This window comes from Scophthalmus maximus, chromosome 4, assembly GCF_022379125.1.
Source record: "Scophthalmus maximus strain ysfricsl-2021 chromosome 4, ASM2237912v1, whole genome shotgun sequence".
NCBI classification, from domain to species: Eukaryota; Metazoa; Chordata; class Actinopteri; order Pleuronectiformes; family Scophthalmidae; genus Scophthalmus; species Scophthalmus maximus.
Window position 1 is genome coordinate 1,562,744 of NC_061518.1, and position 18,301 is coordinate 1,581,044.

Here is an 18,301-nt window from a genome sequence, read left to right on the forward strand (position 1 = left end):
GCTCTGGTATCTGGGTCTAACTGGGGCTGAGGTTGGAGTGTGTCAGATGTATTTACTGGTGTGAAGAGTTCCTCCAGGCGGAAACACTCACCCACCGTCATCTGTTCCTCTCTCCCTCCTCTCAGACGACTCCAACCCCAGTCTGTCGAAGGACATCAGCAGCGCCCTCTCCACGGTGCCCGAGTGCTTCGACTCGGAGGGCGGCTTCCCGCTGGAGGACGAGCTGCGCATCGAGCCGCTCAGCCTGGACGGCCTGAGCATGCTCAGCAACCCCGACATGGTGCTGCCCGACCCGTCCGTGGAGGACACGTTCCGCAGCGACAGACTCTGAACGTGGAGGCGTGTCGGAACGAAAACAAACACACACACACACACACACACTCACGCGCACGTGGATTTGCAGTGTATAAATAGTGTAAAAATCTGAACGTGCATGCTAACGAGCTCTGAGCATCCGCATCCGCCGCCACTAAGATTCATCAAATGTGAAAGACACTGTCGTGCAAACTTTCTGAAAAGAGGAGACTTGTGAACAAACACTTTTCACAACTCACACACACACATACGCACACACACGCACACACACGCACACACACACGGACACACACACGGGCCGAGCGTCTGCCCCCCTCCAACCAAAAAAGACTCACACACGTGAGAGGCGACGCAGCGACGAGCTGTGAGTTCCTCCCGTTTCATTTCTCTCTCTTCTCTCATCATCACACAGCTCTCCTGAAGCCATGGCGACCCCGTTGCCATGGTTACGCAGCATAGCAACCCCCCATCGCTGTGCCGACGCGCAATGTAACTATTTTTCTCGCAGTTCCCAGTATATCATGGAATCAGGGGGGGGGGGGGGGGGGAGACATCTGGCGGATCGTTTTTTTCCTCAGGTGAGATCGGATCCAGCTGTTTCCCCCGCGGCTGCTTCAGACTCTCACGCAAATCATGGGACAAATGAAGACTGAAGGAATTTGAGCTTCTTTTTTTCTTTTCTTTCTTTTGGAATTTTCTTTCTTTGGTATCAGAGTATTTTTTAAAATGTTTGCCACAGATTTATAAAAATAAATATATGTATACATATATGTATACTCACACAAATATATATATATATATATATATATATATACCAGCTTCAATTCCACTGATTAGAATGTGTTTTAAAGTGTAGACAAAAAAAGGGCAAAGTGTTTACAGAGATGAGATTTTAATAAGTAAATATTACTGAAGAATCTAGGTTTGTTTTTTGAATTTCTAATTCAGAAACACAACCCTAAAATGCATTGAATGAATATTCTATATTTTTCGTGGCGATGTGGAAGATTTCCTCGGCAGCACTGGGACACGTGTCCAAAATGTTTTGACACGTTTAAAAAAAAAAAAAAAAAAAAAAAATCACAGCTATGTACATTGCATATGTTCTGTTTTTAACAATTTTTGTACTGACTTGTTATGGCGCTTTTTGAAAAATCTTGTTGTGAATAAGGGTATGTGCCCCCCCCCCCATCTCTGTGGCAGCGACTCCGCCCCGCCCCCCTGTGGCCGAGCAGTGAAAGAGCAGACTGTCACCGCGTGGACATCGGACACAATGTAACGTTGCACTTAAAACTCTTTTTGCACTAATTGGTTCACGTTGTGTGGAGACGGATATTTGTTTTGTTTTTTTTACCTGACAACCCAAAGAAATTAAGCCATTAATAAATAACAAAATGATGTGAGTAAATATGAGCAGTCGTTGCACATACACACAGTTTCAAAGTTACAGGTGATTATGTAACTGACTGGCGCAGGGTAATCCCAGCGCCCCCTGCTGTCCGTTTGAATACGTTCAGAGCTATTTTTCAATATTGCTTATATGAAAAAATGATTTAAAGGATTTGGAGCAATCCCCCCTTTTATCTATGTAACGTTTTTTCTTTTCTTTGCTCGTGCGACCTGTTGAACAGGTGTGACTTGTACACGATGCAGTGGAAACGTGGCTCTTCTTCTTCTTCATGTGCACAATGTGCCGGGGATCAAATTTTTCCAGAAATCACAATATTACATGTGTCCAGTGTCCACAGTGATGAGTCACAGGAGGGTTTCAATTTATCTGATCTACGGTCAGATTAGAAAAAAAAAAAGAAGCATCTGAGGAGGGGGGGTCGAGGGGGGGTTGATAGCATGAGGCTATTTTTTGTTTATATTCAGTAAAAACATTTGTATCTGCTCCGTCGTTAACTGGAGTGACGGAGCCACTTTGCAGTTTAATGTTCCTCTGTTTATAATATATATATACAGTACATATATATATATATATATATATATATATATATATATATATATATAGTCGCTCCCTCCTCTGTCGCAGTCCAAACGCCTTCTGCTGCCTTATTACTTTGTTGTATGTTGACTTTTCATATTCCAGCAGCACCGACTCGTCGTCACTTCCCCTGTAGCTCAGATCTGTTTGGTACTAACGGCCTGTGGTTGTTTTCCATCTTCGAGTTTCTTTTTCCTTTTTTTTGTTGCATATTCAAAAGAAATGTACAGTTCTGTTATTTAAAAAGAGTAATGTTTTTGTCCACTAGTGTTACTACTTTTGTTTTTGTCGTTTTGTTTTGTATTGGTTTTTTTTTTCCTTCAAGTCATAAACTTTTCTTAGTTAGTATCATATGTTATAGTGCTTCTCTTTCTGATTTAATATAAACAATAAAACTCTATACTGTGTGTGTGTGTGTGTGTGTGTGTGTGTGTGTGTGTGTGTGTGTGTGTGTGTGTGTGTGTGTGTGTGTGTGTGTGTGTGTGTGTGTGTGTGTGTGTGTGTGTGTGTGTGTGTGTGTGTGTGTGTGTGTGTGTGTGTGTGTGTGTGTGTGTGTGTGTGTGTGTGTGTGTGCGTGCGCAGTGCTTGCAGTGCAGTGCAGTGCAGTGGTGCGTTTCTACCAGCAGATGGCAGCAATGCACCGTGGGTGTAGTTGAGATTGCCATAGCAACAGATTCATTAAGAAGAAGTTTTGTTCACTGAAACAGTGATTTGAGAGGCGTTGGATCTATACATCTGACATTTGGTGCCCAGCAGCTTGGAATCACACACTTTGCATGTTCACACACACATACACACACCTACGAGTGTGTGAGGACAGTGTCGTCTGGCAGACGGACAGCATGGGCTCCTGGGAATCAGCCAAACCTCTTATACAGAAAGCAATCTGGAAAAAACAGGAACACACACACACACAGAGAGAGAGAGAGAGATAATCGCAGCCATCAGTCAGAGCTGGAGTCGGTCCACAGAGTGAGTCTGGGCAGGGCAGGATACCATCCTGAAGGTTCCTGGAAGTGGAGCAGCACTGAGTGAAATGAACAAAGTCTGTTAAGCTGCTGTTAGGAAAAAAACGGCTTTTTATTGTATTTTACATATTTATTTTTATGTGATGTGATTTTGTCTTCAGTCGTGGAGAAACTCGTCAAATGATTTGTTTTCAGAGATGTTTTTTTTATTTTTTACAGTGGTTGTCATTAACAAGGCTGTGAACGGCTGCACGAGTCTATATTTTTTTTAATCATCACTTCATCGAATCACCCACAAAGAATTGTTTATTATTATTTATTATGAACAAAATCAGGAAATCTCAATTGTGACAATATGGGCCCTTTAATACTCTGTTGCAGAGTGTGTGTGTGTGTGTGTGTGTGTGTATGTGTGTATGTGTGTGTGTGTGTGTGTGTGTGTGTGTGTGTGTGTGTGTGTGTGTGTGTGTCCGTGTCCGTGTGTGTGTGTCCGTGTGTGTGTGTGTGTCCGTGTCCGTGTGTGTGTGTGTGTCTGTCCGTGTGTCCGTGTCCTGCATGTGGTTTTGGCTTTTGTTTACATGCTCGTGTGTGTTATTCTCGGCCGACGACGTCCAACCGCATTTCTGCTCAGTGGGAACATCTGTCGGCAACAAGGGCGCGAGGGTACGGACTCAGTTTACTATGTGTTTGTGATACACACACACACACACACTCACACTCCTCCAGCTGTGTCGTCCCATAGATGTTTGTACTGAGATGTTTCTGAAAACTACCAGACTACCACTGACATAAACACCTTGTTGCACCGCCAACTGATCTGTGCGTGCGCGTGCGTGCGTGCGTGCGTGCTCATCCCATCTGTGTTTTCTGCAAAAAAAAAAACAACCTACGTTTGAATGTTTCTGCACAGTATACAGGTTGTTGTTCTTCTTCACGTCCCATCATGCAACAGTTTGTCTTTCCGTGCGTTAAACTCTCGCTGCAGACGTTCGGTCTGTTCCACAGTGTTTCAAACAGTCCAGTAAACGCGCTGGATGGTATTTACTGCAGGACTTAAGTGCTGTGTTATTTCCTCCTGTGGGAGAGAACTTGTCGGTGGTCACGTGCGACGAACAGCTCTCGTTCTGATGAGTTTGGACGACGCACGAGGCCTCGCCACTGATTGAAAGCTCCGCGCTCGGCCGTCCGTGGAGCGGCCCGAGCGTTTCACGGTGTGTAATTGTCTCATTCCTTCCTGGCAGCAGTAAATCAGAGTTGTTGTTCTTCTCCTTCTCCTTCTTCCACCTCCTTCGTTCTCTCTGAACTGGATGAACCCCCCTGGACGTCAGATCCTGTTCCCAGCGCCCCACATCCAAAACACCTCGTGACATCACGTCCATGTTTGCGGCAACATGTTGCCCAGGTGACGGACGGTGGTGCCCGCTGAGGGGGGGGTCGCCCCTAGAAGACTTTGACCTTGGGCCAGGGCGAATTGTCCTTCCTGTCTACTGTTCCTTGACCTCAGTGGAGGTCATGAGGTCATGAGGTCAAGGAGGATTCATAGGACATAGGAAAAGACGACAGCGCTGCTCAGAGAATCCGACTTTCACTAAACTGAATCATAAAACACTGAAACGTGCTGAGGTTGTTGTAGTTCATCTTCAGAAACAACATCCACCGTCACATGACGACGCGGTTCAGTGTCGGTGGAGTCGGATTCTCTTTTCCTGTGAATCCTCCTCGACTCCTTCCCTCGACCTCGTGACCTTTTCCACGAGGTCGAGGACGAGTAGAGAGGAAGGACGATTCGACCGCACCCCACAGAATTCTCATACTCTTCTTCTTCTTCGTCATCGTCGTCTTTCCCTCCACACACACGCTGCCACTGGCAGTCTGTGTGTTTGTCAGTGACTGGTGACGCTCATCACCAACTTTTTATGAACCCGTTTGTTTCTGCCCAGAACTGCATATTGTCCATAGTTACCGACACAGATTTTTAATTTTTTTTGCCTGCTGGGATAAAGATCGATGAACGACGATGCCCCCACACGCTCAAACATCCTCCTGGTGGTTTATTCTCAGCGATTTTACAATAACAGGAAGAATAAAAACCCATGTAGGATTAAAAACTAAACACGGGAAAAAAATATTGACGTTCAACAAGAGACGTCATCGCTTGAACTGCGAGGCACAGGACGAAGCCTTTCATCAGAGCTGCTGTGTGAGACCCGTCAGGTTGTTACTCTCATCCTGGCAGGCGGCCAGCTTCCCTAACAACCTGAGAGCGAGGAGGCGATGGGGGGGATGTTGTGCTCCAACGATGCCCTGCCTGCTCCTCCTCCTCCTCACTAATGTCTCGGAGCAGCGGTAAAGTGCCTCTTTGCTTCAGAAGCCTCTTATTACAGAGCAACACACACACACACACACACACACACACACACACACACACACACACACACACACACACACACACACACACACACACACACACACACACACACACACACACACACACACACACACACACACACACACACACACACACACACACACACACACACACACACACACACACACACACACACACACACACACAGAGGAGAGAGTATGTGCATAAATGTGATGATGACTGTAAACACTTGGATATCTGTCTCCCAGTAATCACACACACACACACACACAAACACACACAAGAGCACTGAAGCATGTTGGGTAATGACGGGGGGGGGGGGGGGAACTACCGGGAGGGACGAAGGAAAATCTATCTACATGTTGAGACAAGCACAGAGACCTCAGAGCACGTACCTAATCGTTATGTATACTGTATATATACATGTATATATATTTATATATATATATATATATATATATATATATATATATATATATATATATATATATTTATATATATATATGTTTATATACAGGTACAGGGTAGCCACTCACCTGTAATGGAAATATGTTTTGTAGAGTCTACGAACCTCCAGCAGTGTCGTCACAGATCCGGCTGTATGAATTCATAACACCTCGTCCACCACCTACATACGTGACGTCATAAAAAAGTACAACTGCTCCTGTTCATCCTCTTTCACTTTGACGATGATAAAATCCTTCACGACGCGAATGAGAAGGAAGCAGACTCCTCCTTCTTCTTCCTCCTCCGAGAGCAGAAGAAGAAGAAGAACTACAAGTCTAATGCTGCGTTCAAAGGAAACGCGTGAACTTGTGCTTCCGACATGGGAACGTGAACAGAAACTTGAACAAACATCTGTTTGATGGGAACGACCTCACGTGACAGAAACCATCTTTGGTAAACATTTATTTAACATCTACGTTTATTTATTGAATTTTTTTGCAGTTTGGTCCTTGTCCCACCTGCTAACATGGAGGGGGCGGGGCCTAATATGACCTGTACTGCAGCCGGACACCAGGGGGCGATGGAGGTGATTTGGCTTGTCGTCCATCTTTGCAGTATAACGGTACGAACGGACATTGACTTCTGTGTTGTTTTCCTTCGTATGATTTTTTAAAGATATTTTACTTCATCTACAGGACAGTATTCAGCATGAAGGTGGGGGGGGGGGGCACAAAGCAAAGGATGCCAGAGGACTCAAGCCTCCGTATATGACAAGTGAACTCACTTATATGATATTTTTTTGACAATTGAGTTTCCTTTGTTTGATTCTTTTTCTCCTCATATTTCTGTCGAAGTATTTCCCCCGACGGTCGAACTGATGATGTGTCGTTGAGCATGAAAGAGCCCACCGGCTCTGGGACGCACGCAGACACCGCGGCTGCCGTCGGCCGCTCTCCGGTAGATTCGCGACGCCGCAGGCTCATGTGGCCCTGCGAGGCAACAGGGGCACTGTGACTTATTCCCGTGGCGTCTGCAATGAGTGCAGGGTCACATCACAAGTGGCCTGATCCAGAATCACATTCGCACCGGCTACATGGCCAACAAGTGGCTCGTGGTGGTGGAGACTGAGAGGCCGACGGCCTGACTGACGCCGCTCCATGTGGACCAACCGGCGCCGCGTCGCGTCTGCTCGGCCCCGGTCGAGAGTTCAAGGTCGCGCGTTGGAACCGCAGCAGCGCTCAGACGAACAGTCTCGGGGCCTGGGGGCCGCGCTCGGTGGCGACGGCGCTCTGAGGTCACGGAGAGGTCGCGCGGCTGCTCCATCATGGAGGGAACCGGAGAGGACCTGCGCGTCGCCGCCTCGCCTGCATCACAAGACTGTGAAACAAAACCCTCTCTTAGGACGTGGGGGGGGGGGGGTTCCACTTCATACGTGAAGCTCACTTGAGAGACAAAGGAAATGCCCACGGGACACGGTTGCACATTGTAGACGCCTCGGTGAAATGGAAGGATCGTAGCACGGTGCGGACACGGAGCGGTGTCTCGACACGTCGATGACGAGGAGCTTCGTCTCCCTGAAGCAGTCGGCTGGTGAAGGTGAGCGGGGGGTGAACCGATGAGGTCGGAGCCCTGGGAGGAGGAGGCCAACGGAGGGAAGAGTGAGCGGCACCATGGAGACTTCATTTTAATTTTTCACTATTTGATTGTACTCAAAAAAACATGAACGTGATAAATACATGTTTTAAAAGTTTGAGAGAAAACTGTGAATTTACGTTCACTGGGAAAAAAAACTGTTGAATGAATCATCAGCTTGTACAGTAAGTACCTGCTGCTTTATTACATATGGATATTAGATCATTATTGATATTTGGATTGTAATATTTCACTAGAAATGCATATCCTGCGATGCGTGTGAATGCCTGTGGATGCCGATTGCTGCGATGCATCGCACGGCACAGCCTGAGCGTGCGACAAACGCGTTCAGCATCCCCGTTCGTACGAGCGTCAAGTCCGGAGACCTTAGCGTACTCAATTTCAGAAATATGGCCGTTCGTGAATAGCGCGCCGGAGTTCTTCTAGCGGCCACAAGGCGGAGCTATTGGTGTCACGTCTTTTTTATGCTACGCGCATTGTCATGAGGAGCGTGCGTACCAAGTTTCATTTAATCTAAGGAATCGTAGAAATATCAGGTTATGATAACACAGTAGCGCCCCCTGCTGGCATAATTATTTGAAATGACACACTTGTGCAGGGGGGCCGTATGTACAAGAGCAAACCAAAGTTTGGTTCCAATCGAGTGTAGCGTTGAATAGTTACGTCCCTTAGAGTACATAAGGCCACGCCCCTCAGATATTTGGTGAACAATTACAGATGAATGATGTGTTGTGACAAAAAGCGGAATCAAATGTTTTATTCAAGCTCATCAGAATATGGTTTGTACAAACTTTGGTTAAGATTAGATGAACCATGTGCCAACAGAAGCGCAAAACAAGATTAGCACAAAATCGTAAATGGCGAAAGATTTCAGAGGCACGAATGGGCGTGGCCAACCGACTTCATCCAACCAATACCTGGTGAGAATATTGTTTTGATATGTCGCACGGTTCATGAGATATGCGTCATTGCATCTAAAAAAGTGTAATAAGTGACCACATGGTGGCGCTAACGCACAGGTGTTTTTATATTGAACCTGTCTGATCAGACCCTCAGGGGCTAAGGTTAGGGTTGTGAATCAATATATCCGCCTTCTGTCATTTGTTACGCGTGTTTTGCTTTTATTTTGAAGGCTGAAATGAGGTTTTTTTAAAGCAAACTTCCTGTTTAGCAGGTGATGTTTTAACACATACTTTTGTGTTTTGCAGTTTAACAGTGAAAGATTCACTTTTTTAAAGAAAAGTATTGTTGGTCCCGGAGAAAGAGTGGAATATTTTAAAAAGGAATATTGACTAAACTCTGAGCTTGAGTGACTTCTTTACAAATTTAAATGAAGTTGTTCCCTTTCACCTCCAGACACTGATGAGAAATCATCCAACGAGCAAAATAAAAAAAAGAACCCAAAAATCTAAGCGGACGTCAAAGGGGCAGTTAAGCGATTTTAAATCGAAAACACTTTTTGTAACATTCAGCAAATATTTTGGTTTAGTGTGCGGCGAAAAAAATATCAACAACAAACAATCTTTCTCCAAAATCGCTGACTGCCCCTTTAAATAATTGTTTTCAAAGATGCTTTCAGCTCAAAGTGAAGCCGAAACATCTCGATCGCCCCCTGGTGGCTGGCTGCAGTAAAGGTCCTAAGCCCCGCCCCCTCCATTTCAGCAGATGGGACAGGTAGACGTCAGCTGTCTGTTCACGTGTTTCTGATCAGTTTGGTTTTTTCATCAGTTATTTGATGATATAAAAACGGGGCTGAGACGTCATGATTGACAGCTGAGACTGACTCGTGATTGGTCGGGTGCATGTGTGGGCGGGACCTGTAACCTGAAATGCGTCGCTCTGGGTCTTTACGCATTTCTGGACAGTGCAGTTTTTTGTTCCTGTAAATTATGGAAACATAGTTTTTTTGAGCGATTGTTCTAATGTTGTATTCTTTTATAGATTTTCTTCCAGCTGCTATGATTAGTTTTTTGTTTGGTTTTTAACTCTATTGTCAAAGCCCAAAATACAAGTAATACGCAACAAGACAGACAATCAATGTTTCTACTTATTTATTTATTTAAACTATTTTTTTTAAATGTTATCATTAGTGTTATTATATTTATTATTTTTATTGTTATTATTGCCTTTTTCTTATTTTAATTTTTTCGTTATTATTCATCATTTATTTACTTCATTTTTTTCCTCTTGTTCTGATTGTAATGGATTAATAAAAAAACATCCAAAATAACAAAAACAAGACAGATGACCTGCAACAGAGAGATGATAATAGGATAATAAGATAGAGGGAAAATCTAATTATAATAAATTACAACAACAGGTCATACTTAATCCAGGGTCATAGAAAATAACTCTTCAAAGTAAAACAACTTTTTGTTTTGTTTCTGGTCAGGGGCTCATGTCTCCATGCATGAGTGAAATTATATCATTTGACTGTTAAAGTTTGGGAAGGACTTCATGATGAAAGTGAAATCTACCAATTTTGATAATGAGATTAAACATGTATAAGTCAGGGGTTTGTCATGAGATTTAAATCTACTGTCTCCGGGGATCATTTGATACAGAATGAGCAGATTCATTATAAACAAAACTTCTCTTTTTAACGACTTCCCAAAATGCAGATTTTTACTTTTCATTTGTAGGAAACGCTGCGTCGCCTCTGAGCTGCTGGGCTGTGATTGGAGGAGAGGGGCGTGGCCACCGCAGGAATGTGGCGCGCAGGTGGAGAGAGAGAGAGAGAGAGAGAGAGAGAGACTCTACCACACACACACACACACACAGTCGAGGGACGGTGCTGCGCTGCCGGTGGATCTATCCGCTCTGTCCCGGACTCTTGCTCCGCGCTGCACCGCTCATCCAACCGGTGTTTTGGACCGAGAGGGAAAAGTCACAAGGACTGGAGCTACAGGTACCTGTCGGAGTGAGGATCACCTGGCTGGACGCGACACACACACACACACACACACACACACACACTGAAGGGAAACCTTTGACATCGTTTGCCCATTTGGAGTAACTTTGGATGTGACGCGCAGCTGATGGTTTGGAGACGGAGAGAAGAAAGAGAAGAAACTTTCCTTCACTTGTTTAAAAAGAGACAGGAAAAGTTTGTTGCACCTGAATGTGCAGCAGCAGCAGCAGCAGAAGAAGAAGAAGATGATGCGTCACTGGTCGTCTTGTGTTCTGGGAGCTGAGTGACGCGTCGGTTTGGATGGAGCAGATCTGCGGCGGAGGGAGAGAATAAAACAAGTTTCCCTAAAAGAAGAAGAACAAGAGGAAGAAGAAGAAAGGTCCGGGAGAAAAGTTGGATAAATGGAAGGTGTCTGGCGTCACGTCCGCGCGTCGGAGCAGCAGCAGCAGCAGCCCGCGGCCTTTACGCGCCGTGCGTCGGAGCCGCGACGTGCCGCACCATGACGCGCGGACAGAGCTGCACCTGACCGCGACTGTGACACACACACACACACACCTGGAGTCACCACACCTCGACGGTTCTATACCATGTCCTCACCGCTGAGCAGGTAAACCCCCCGACTGGCTGTGTGTGTGTGTGTGTGTGTGTGTGTGCGCGTCGAGATGATTCATAAGAATCGCCCAGTTCTCTTAATAGAAGGTGATAAATTCCTGAGTTTTCTTTTCCTCGTGTTTGTTCGTGTGATTGAGAGGAAACATGTGGCCACTTTCAATATTTACCTTTGGGTCGAGCTGCGGAGCCACGGTGCGGGATGGGAGGTGACACATTCCAGGGACAGTTACAGAGGTTTTCCTTATTACTGGAAACCATTTTTTTTCTTTGCTCCTGTTGCCCACTTCACTTCATCACAAGACAAGAAGGTTTCCTCCTCCACCTTCCTGCTGTTGTGGCTGCAGATCTGCAGTGTGTGTGTGTGTGTGTGTGTGTGTGTGTCAGTCATATCCAGTCTTGCTGTGAAGGCCACTTCCTGCCCTGCATGTTGTGGGGTGAGGTAATCCTCCCGTAGCTCGGCTCCACATTCCCCCACCTTCCCGCAGCACCACCTTTTATCTCCTAAATGTCACCGTCTATATATACACACACACCCCCTGCTCATACTTGATCCGATCCCATCCCTGCACCATGAGAACACACACACACACACACACACACACAGGAGGCGGCCGGGCCTCCTCGTCCGTTGCTATACAAGTGTGCGTGAAGTGCTTTTTGATCCTGCCTCCTAAATGTCCCAGAACTCTTCATATCACACACGTGATGCTTCCCAGACGCCCGCTCACATCCAAAGACAACGTGTCATTCACGCCTCCCGGACACTAGGCGACTTTGAGAAGACACTGAAAAGACTTCTAAAGGACTTGAGTCGGACGCCCTCTCACATCTGAAAGACAACGTGCCTTTGGTCACAGAGGTTTTAGTCGCAGTCCAGCCAACGACAGCGTTTAGCCACTAGGCACCCGAGTGTGTGTGTGCAATGGTCTGTGCAGGAAATATAAGCCAACAAGAAAGAGAGAAGACGCCGCAGAATGTGGAGACGACGGGAACACGCGCTGCAACGCCGCATGGCGACTCCGGTTTGGGAACGACCCCGGCCGCTCCGTCCCCGTTCACGCAACCGGGTAGTTTCCAAACCGCCCTGCGGCGTTGCAGCGCGCGTTTCCCCCGACCCCCTACGCGCTTTTCTGCTTCCTGTTTGCTTCTGGAAAGAGCTCCCCTACTGGTCGTTGACGATATCAAACACGAAGGAAAAGAAAAAGACTTGAAACAGCTCAGATCACCAGCTCACACCAAACCATGGAGACGACGGGAGCGCCGCGCCGCAACTCGAGCAAAACTCTCATGATTTCAACACCGACAGTGGAAGTTTGTCTACGACTCGGGGGTCTTGCAGGGTCACCGTTTACAAGACCGCAGCTGGATTCCTTCCTCGATTAGTTGGCCACCGGGGCCCTTTTGTGTGTGCGCGATGGTTTGTACAGGAAAAGAAAAGCCGACAAGAAGAAGAGAAGCCGCCGCAGAACGTGGAGACGACGGGAGCACGCAGAAACGTTCCTCTGCTTCCTGTTTGGTTCTGGAGAGAGCTCCACCTGTTGCTGGTCGACAGCGTTCACGTCACTCGCTGCAACACACGGATAACATCAACACACGGATAACATCGGACACGGTTGGTTTCAATCGGATCACCGCCCGACACCGAACGACGGAGACGACGGGATCGGATTCGACACCGACATTGGAAGTTTGTCCGCGACAAGTGAAATCGCATGAAAGTCGTTCTGGCGCGAGGCCGACGTCAAGTGACCTCGACTGCGTCCCCCCCCCCCCCCCCCCCCCCCCCCCCCCCCCCCCGGTCCCCCCCCCCCCCCCCGGATCTACTTCCTCTGACATTTCTGCCCTTAAGATGTTTCGAGCGTGTATTTTTCTTCTTCTTCTCCTTTTATGGGCTGCGGGTGATGTGATGTTGTCAGGACGAATGTGTGTGTGTGTGTGTGTGTGTGTGTGTGTGTGTGTGTGTGTGTGTGTGTGTGTGTGTGTGTGTGTGTGTGTGTGTGTGTGTGTGTGTGTGTGTGTGTGTGTGTGTGTGTGTGTGTGTGTGTGTGTGTGTGTGTGTGTGCGTGTGTGTGTCTCTCTCTCTCTGATAACTGGTCGGAGGAATGTTTGTTTTGGGGAAGGCGCCATCAGCCCCGTGAACAGATTTAATCTACTTACCATGGAACACTGAGCATATGGCTTCAAAAAGCTCTAATTTGATGTTACACACACGGTGATGTCACTCTCGCTCCCCGGGGGGGGCGGGGGTTTCGACTCTTTTCCTTTCCCCCTGTGGACCCAGAAGCCAGGACATCAGCATTTAAATAGAAAAGAACTCTGTCAAGTGTCCATTTCCTCCAGTTTGCCCACAAGCTAAAAACTGTTTTTACGCTGTGGGAGTGAATTTATGTGCAGGAGAGAGTTCATTTCTCACAGATGCACCATCGCGGGCCGCTCCGACTTTAACACGTCCCAGATGCGTTCGCAGCCTCTGATCCACATTAGGAGTCGGAACGAAACGTTTCTTGAAGGTTGAAGGTGAAACTTCAGCTGAGTAACTGAGGATGAGAGGATGAAAATCACTAATCCACAAAGTGCTACCCAGAATCCTCGGAGAGCGTTGGAGACCAAGTCCGTCGCGACGCGCGGAACATGACAATCCCTCACCTGCTTCTTGTCCGAAAGAGAACAGACTGAAGTCGTCACAATGTGATCTTCAGCTCCTGATGAGCGTCCAGCACCAAACAGCTGTGACGCTCTGTGATTGGCTGGTTGATACCAGAATGCATCTTGGGAGTTGTAGAGCTCTAAACGGGGCCGCGCGTATCGGATGAGCGAACTCCCCAAGAGGAAGATATTTTCCAATTCACTCGTTTGTTCTGATGAGTTGTTTTTCTCCACCTGTCAATCACTTGCCTTTATTGTCAGCGCCGTTAATGAACGAGGAAGTCGACGGGTTCAAAAAATAGCCGCATTGCACTCGTTCCCCCTCGGTGCTTTCTAATGACAGTGTGCGGTTGAGAGGACACAAGCAAACTAAGAAAACGTCGTCATCAATGTGGCGACCCGTGCGCAGCGTTTTAGAAAACGCGCTGAAAATTGAACCGCAACGAAGCGGAAGTGTTTCCAGAGGACACTTAAAAGTGAAGTTGTTGGCACGTTTAAAAAACGCTTGACCTCGCTGTCTGGCGCCGCTGACGGAAAGAGGAACCTTTAACGTCGCCGCGGCGACAGCAAAGCGCGCCCAGACGCGTGCGTCACTTTGTAAGTGTCCCCTGGAAACACGCGTTGCGGTGTTTTGCGGCGCGTTTTTCCTAAACGCTGCGCACGTGTCGTCACATGGATGAAGATGTTTTCCTCAGTTTGCCTGTGTTCGGTGTATTGTCAGTGCCGTGAGCTCTCGGGGCCCGGAGAGAAAATTGTGTGTTTTCATCCCTTATCGTCCACGGTCACCGTTGCCCCTGGTTACTTGGTGTAGCCGTGCGATCGCACTGATTGGACGCTGTCTGGTGTCAAGGTTCGGCCTGATAAGACTTTACTGCTCGGCTTGTTTGTGTCTCTCCGCACGAACACGGCGAGAAGCTCGTACTTATGAAATCTTGATTTCCAAAGGAGGATCAGTGCTCCGTGTTGTTTTGACCCACTGGTGTCTTTCTGGGCTCTGTCATCATCATCATCATCATCATCATCATCATCATCATCATCATCATCAGGAGGAGGAGGAGGAGGTTTGAACAAACCCTGTGAAAGAAAATTCCCATGAACTATGATGGACACGTCGGCACCGCGCCAAAGAACAATTGATCTTTGGTCTCGACGCAGATCTGGGATTTCTGCCATTGGACCATTAGTTGTTGTTGTTGTTGTTGTTGTTGTTGTTGTTGTTTTTCCGTCACAGTTTCGCTCGCCTGTACGTCTTGCGTGTTTCTCACGGTGGGAGGTCGAGGACCAGCCCACACGTCCGTGCGCCTCAGTCAGAGTGGCTGTGAAAAGATAAGCTCATAATCCCTGAGGTATGACGGTGCTTCAGGTCTGGTCTCTCCCTGTGGTGGAAGGAGGAAGAGAAGAGAAGAGAAGAGGAGGGAAGAGGAGGGAAGAGAAGAGAAGGGAAGAGAAGAGAAGAGAAGAGGAGGGAAGAGAAGAGGGGAGAAGAGAAGAGAGGAGAAGAGAAGAGAAGAGAAGAAAAGAGAAGAGGGGAGAAGAGAAGAGAGGAGAAGAGAAGAGAAGAGAAGAGGAGGGAAGAGAAGAGGGGAGAAGAGAAGAGAGGAGAAGAGAAGAGAAGAGAAGAGAAGAGAAGAGAAGAGGAGAGGAGAGGAGGGAAGACACAGTTGAGAAAGAGGCCGCGTCCAGACAGTTTGGCAACAAGACGGCAACGTCTGTCTTCACCATCTCTCTCTCTCTCTCTCCCTCCCTCTCTCTCTCTCTCTCTCTCTCTCTCTCTCTCTCTCTCTCTCTCCATCCCCCTCTCTCTCTCTCTCTCTCTCTCCATCCCCCCCTCTCTCTCTCTCCCTCCCTCTCTCTCTCTCTCTCTCTCTCTCTCTCTCTCTCTCTCTCTCTCTCCATCCCCCTCTCTCTCTCTCTCTATCTCTCTCTCTCTCTCTCTCTCTCTCTCCATCCCCCTCTCTCTCTCTCTCTATCTCTCTCTCTCTCTCTCTCTCTCTCTCTCTCTCTCTCTCTCCATCCCCCTCTCTCTCTCTCTCTATCTCTCTCTCTCTCTATCCCCCTCTCTCTCTCTCTCTCTCTCTCTCTCTCTCTCTCTCTCTCTCTCTCTCTCTCTCTCCATCCCCCCCCCCTCTCTCTCTCCCTCCCTCTCTCTCTCTCTCTCTCTCTCTATCTCTCTCTCTCTCCCTCTCCATCCCCCTCTCTCTCTCTCTCTCTCTCTCTCTCTCTCTCTCTCTCTCTCCCTCCCTCTCTCTCTCTCTCTCTCTCTCTCTCTCCATCCCCCTCTCTCTCTCTCTCTATCTCTCTCTCTCTCCCTCTCCATCCCCCTCTCTCTCTCTCTCTATCTCTCTCTCTCTCTCTCCCTCTCTCTCTCTCTCTCTCTCTCTCTCTCTCTCTCTCCATCCCCCCCTCTCTCTCTCTCTCTCTCCATCCCCCCCCCTCTCTCTCCATCCCCCTCTCTCTCTCTCTCTCTCTCTCTCTCCATCCCCCTCTCTCTCTCTCTCTCTCTCTCTCTCCATCCCCCTCCCTCTCTCTCTCTCTCTCTCTCTCCATCCCCCCCCCCTCTCTCTCTCTCTCTCTCTCCATCCCCCCCCTCTCTCTCTCTCTCTCTCTCTCTCTCTCCATCCCCCCCCCTCTCTCTCTCTCTCTATCTCTCTCTCTCTCCATCCCCCTCTCTCTCTCTCTCTCTCTCTCCCTCTCTCTCTGCGGGTGTGTTTGATTTCTTTTGCTCCACAAAAGTTTTTTTCTTCTTTTTACGACATCTTCAAGTGGAGCAGCTGCCTGAGGCACAAAGACCCTCCACTTGTGCCCGGGGGCCGCCGAGCCCCCTCGAGTGTTGCAGACAATACCGACCCCCGGGGGTCACAGGGCGACCTCGCCGCCTCCCGACCGAGCATCTGTTAAAGGTTGTGTCAATTCATTCTGCGGCGCGCTCCATGTGAGCGTCAGACCCCACCACCACCGGGCGTATTCTCCCCCTGTGCCGGGTGGGGTCGGCACAGCTCAATCTCTTGGGCCGGGGTCAAAGGTCGAGACCGGCCCCCCACGGCTGGAGGACGTATTGCTTTCCCCAACGCTGTGGGTGTGCGGACGCTTGTGGGAACGGGACGCCTGTGGGTCACCACACAGAAACACCGTCAGGTGTCGCGGGTCAAAGGTCACATTCTCACCTGCGGCGCCGTTTAGCCCGCGCAGCTTCAGACTACCTGCACGCTACGGTTGTGTGTGTGTGTGTGTGTGTGTGTCACCTGTCGGACCAATCAGTGGTGTCCATTTATCATTTGTTAAATTCATATTTTTATTCCAACAGAAATGAAAATCTGAATCTGATTACGCACAGCAGCGGGATAGATGTTCATGAAAAGACAAAGGCAAATGTTCAGAAGACACAAATTATTTCATTGATTTATTGATTAGACATTTTGCTGCTCAGACGTTAACGGCGTCGTCTTGTTTTGTCCAAAACGTCTTCAACAATATTCATTTTAAACTCTTGGCCATTGATTTTCTGTCGATCAACTTCATCCATCGATTCAATTTAAAAAATGTATTTATGAAGTTTGAATTTGTCTCCATTCTATTGCAACATACAAATGAAGAATCAAAACTTTCAACCAGCCCTGGAGTTGTCAGCCGAACACGCAGGTTGCTCGCTATCGATCAAACTGACGATTGTTTGTTATTAATCGGTCATTTTTCGATTATAAAATCTCAAAGCCGAAGGGGGACATCTTCAAATTTGCTCGTTTCTATCCGACCAACAATCACAAATCACAAACATGTTCAACTTATAACAATATGAATCGGAGACGAGCAGAAAATCCTCATATGTCAGAATCAGGAACCAGAGAATGACTCAAAACTTATCAATTCGATTTATTAATAAGTTAGTTCTAGTAAAAAAACAACAACTGTGAAGACAAACTGAGCATCTCATCTCTTCTCTCGTCTCCAGTTTGTTCATATCGGCACAAGATAAAGAAAAATGAAGGAGATTTAAAGATAAAGGCAAGTTTGACAGAAGTAAAGTCAATTTAATTATACTTTTAAAAATAAAAGTACCATGAAACTGAAAATTCCTTTAGTTCCTGAGTTTCGACTTTTGATTTTCATCTCAGCGTTTTTATGAAACGAGTCATTTCTACTCCGTCTCTGTACGTTATGATTCAGCCATGATCCAGTAGAAGCTCAGAGTCTCACTCTGGGGCTTGTTTGTCTAACGATGAGATCTTTGGACTCGCCGGGCGTGTCGGGATCTTTATCACGAGAGCGACTAGCGTCAGTCTCTGGTGCAGACGGCGTCCGTGTTCGTCTCCCTTCCCCCCGGCGCTGCGCTCCACTGTGCTGCTGCGGTCTTAATGAGGGGCGGAGGAGGCGGC

At 47.6% G+C, this 18,301-nt stretch overlaps 2 protein-coding genes across 5 annotated transcripts in view; both read left to right on the forward strand.

The window, feature by feature from the left end:
• The window catches only part of crtc3 (CREB regulated transcription coactivator 3), a 35,739-nt gene extending 33,030 nt beyond the window's left edge, over positions 1–2,709 (forward strand). For all 4 annotated transcript variants that reach the window (XM_035629076.2, XM_035629079.2, XM_035629077.2 and 1 more), the window contains one exon: positions 126–2,709. In XM_035629076.2, the coding sequence (XP_035484969.2) occupies positions 126–331 (206 nt within the window). In that variant the 3' untranslated portion in view covers positions 332–2,709. The remainder of the gene's footprint in view (positions 1–125) is intronic.
• A 7,808-nt stretch (positions 2,710–10,517) lies between these two features.
• adamtsl5 (ADAMTS like 5) overlaps positions 10,518–18,301 on the forward strand; it is a 32,508-nt gene continuing 24,724 nt past the window's right edge. The window contains exon 1 of the mRNA XM_047331492.1: positions 10,518–11,277. Within this exon, the coding sequence (XP_047187448.1) occupies positions 11,258–11,277 (20 nt within the window). The 5' untranslated portion in view covers positions 10,518–11,257. The remainder of the gene's footprint in view (positions 11,278–18,301) is intronic.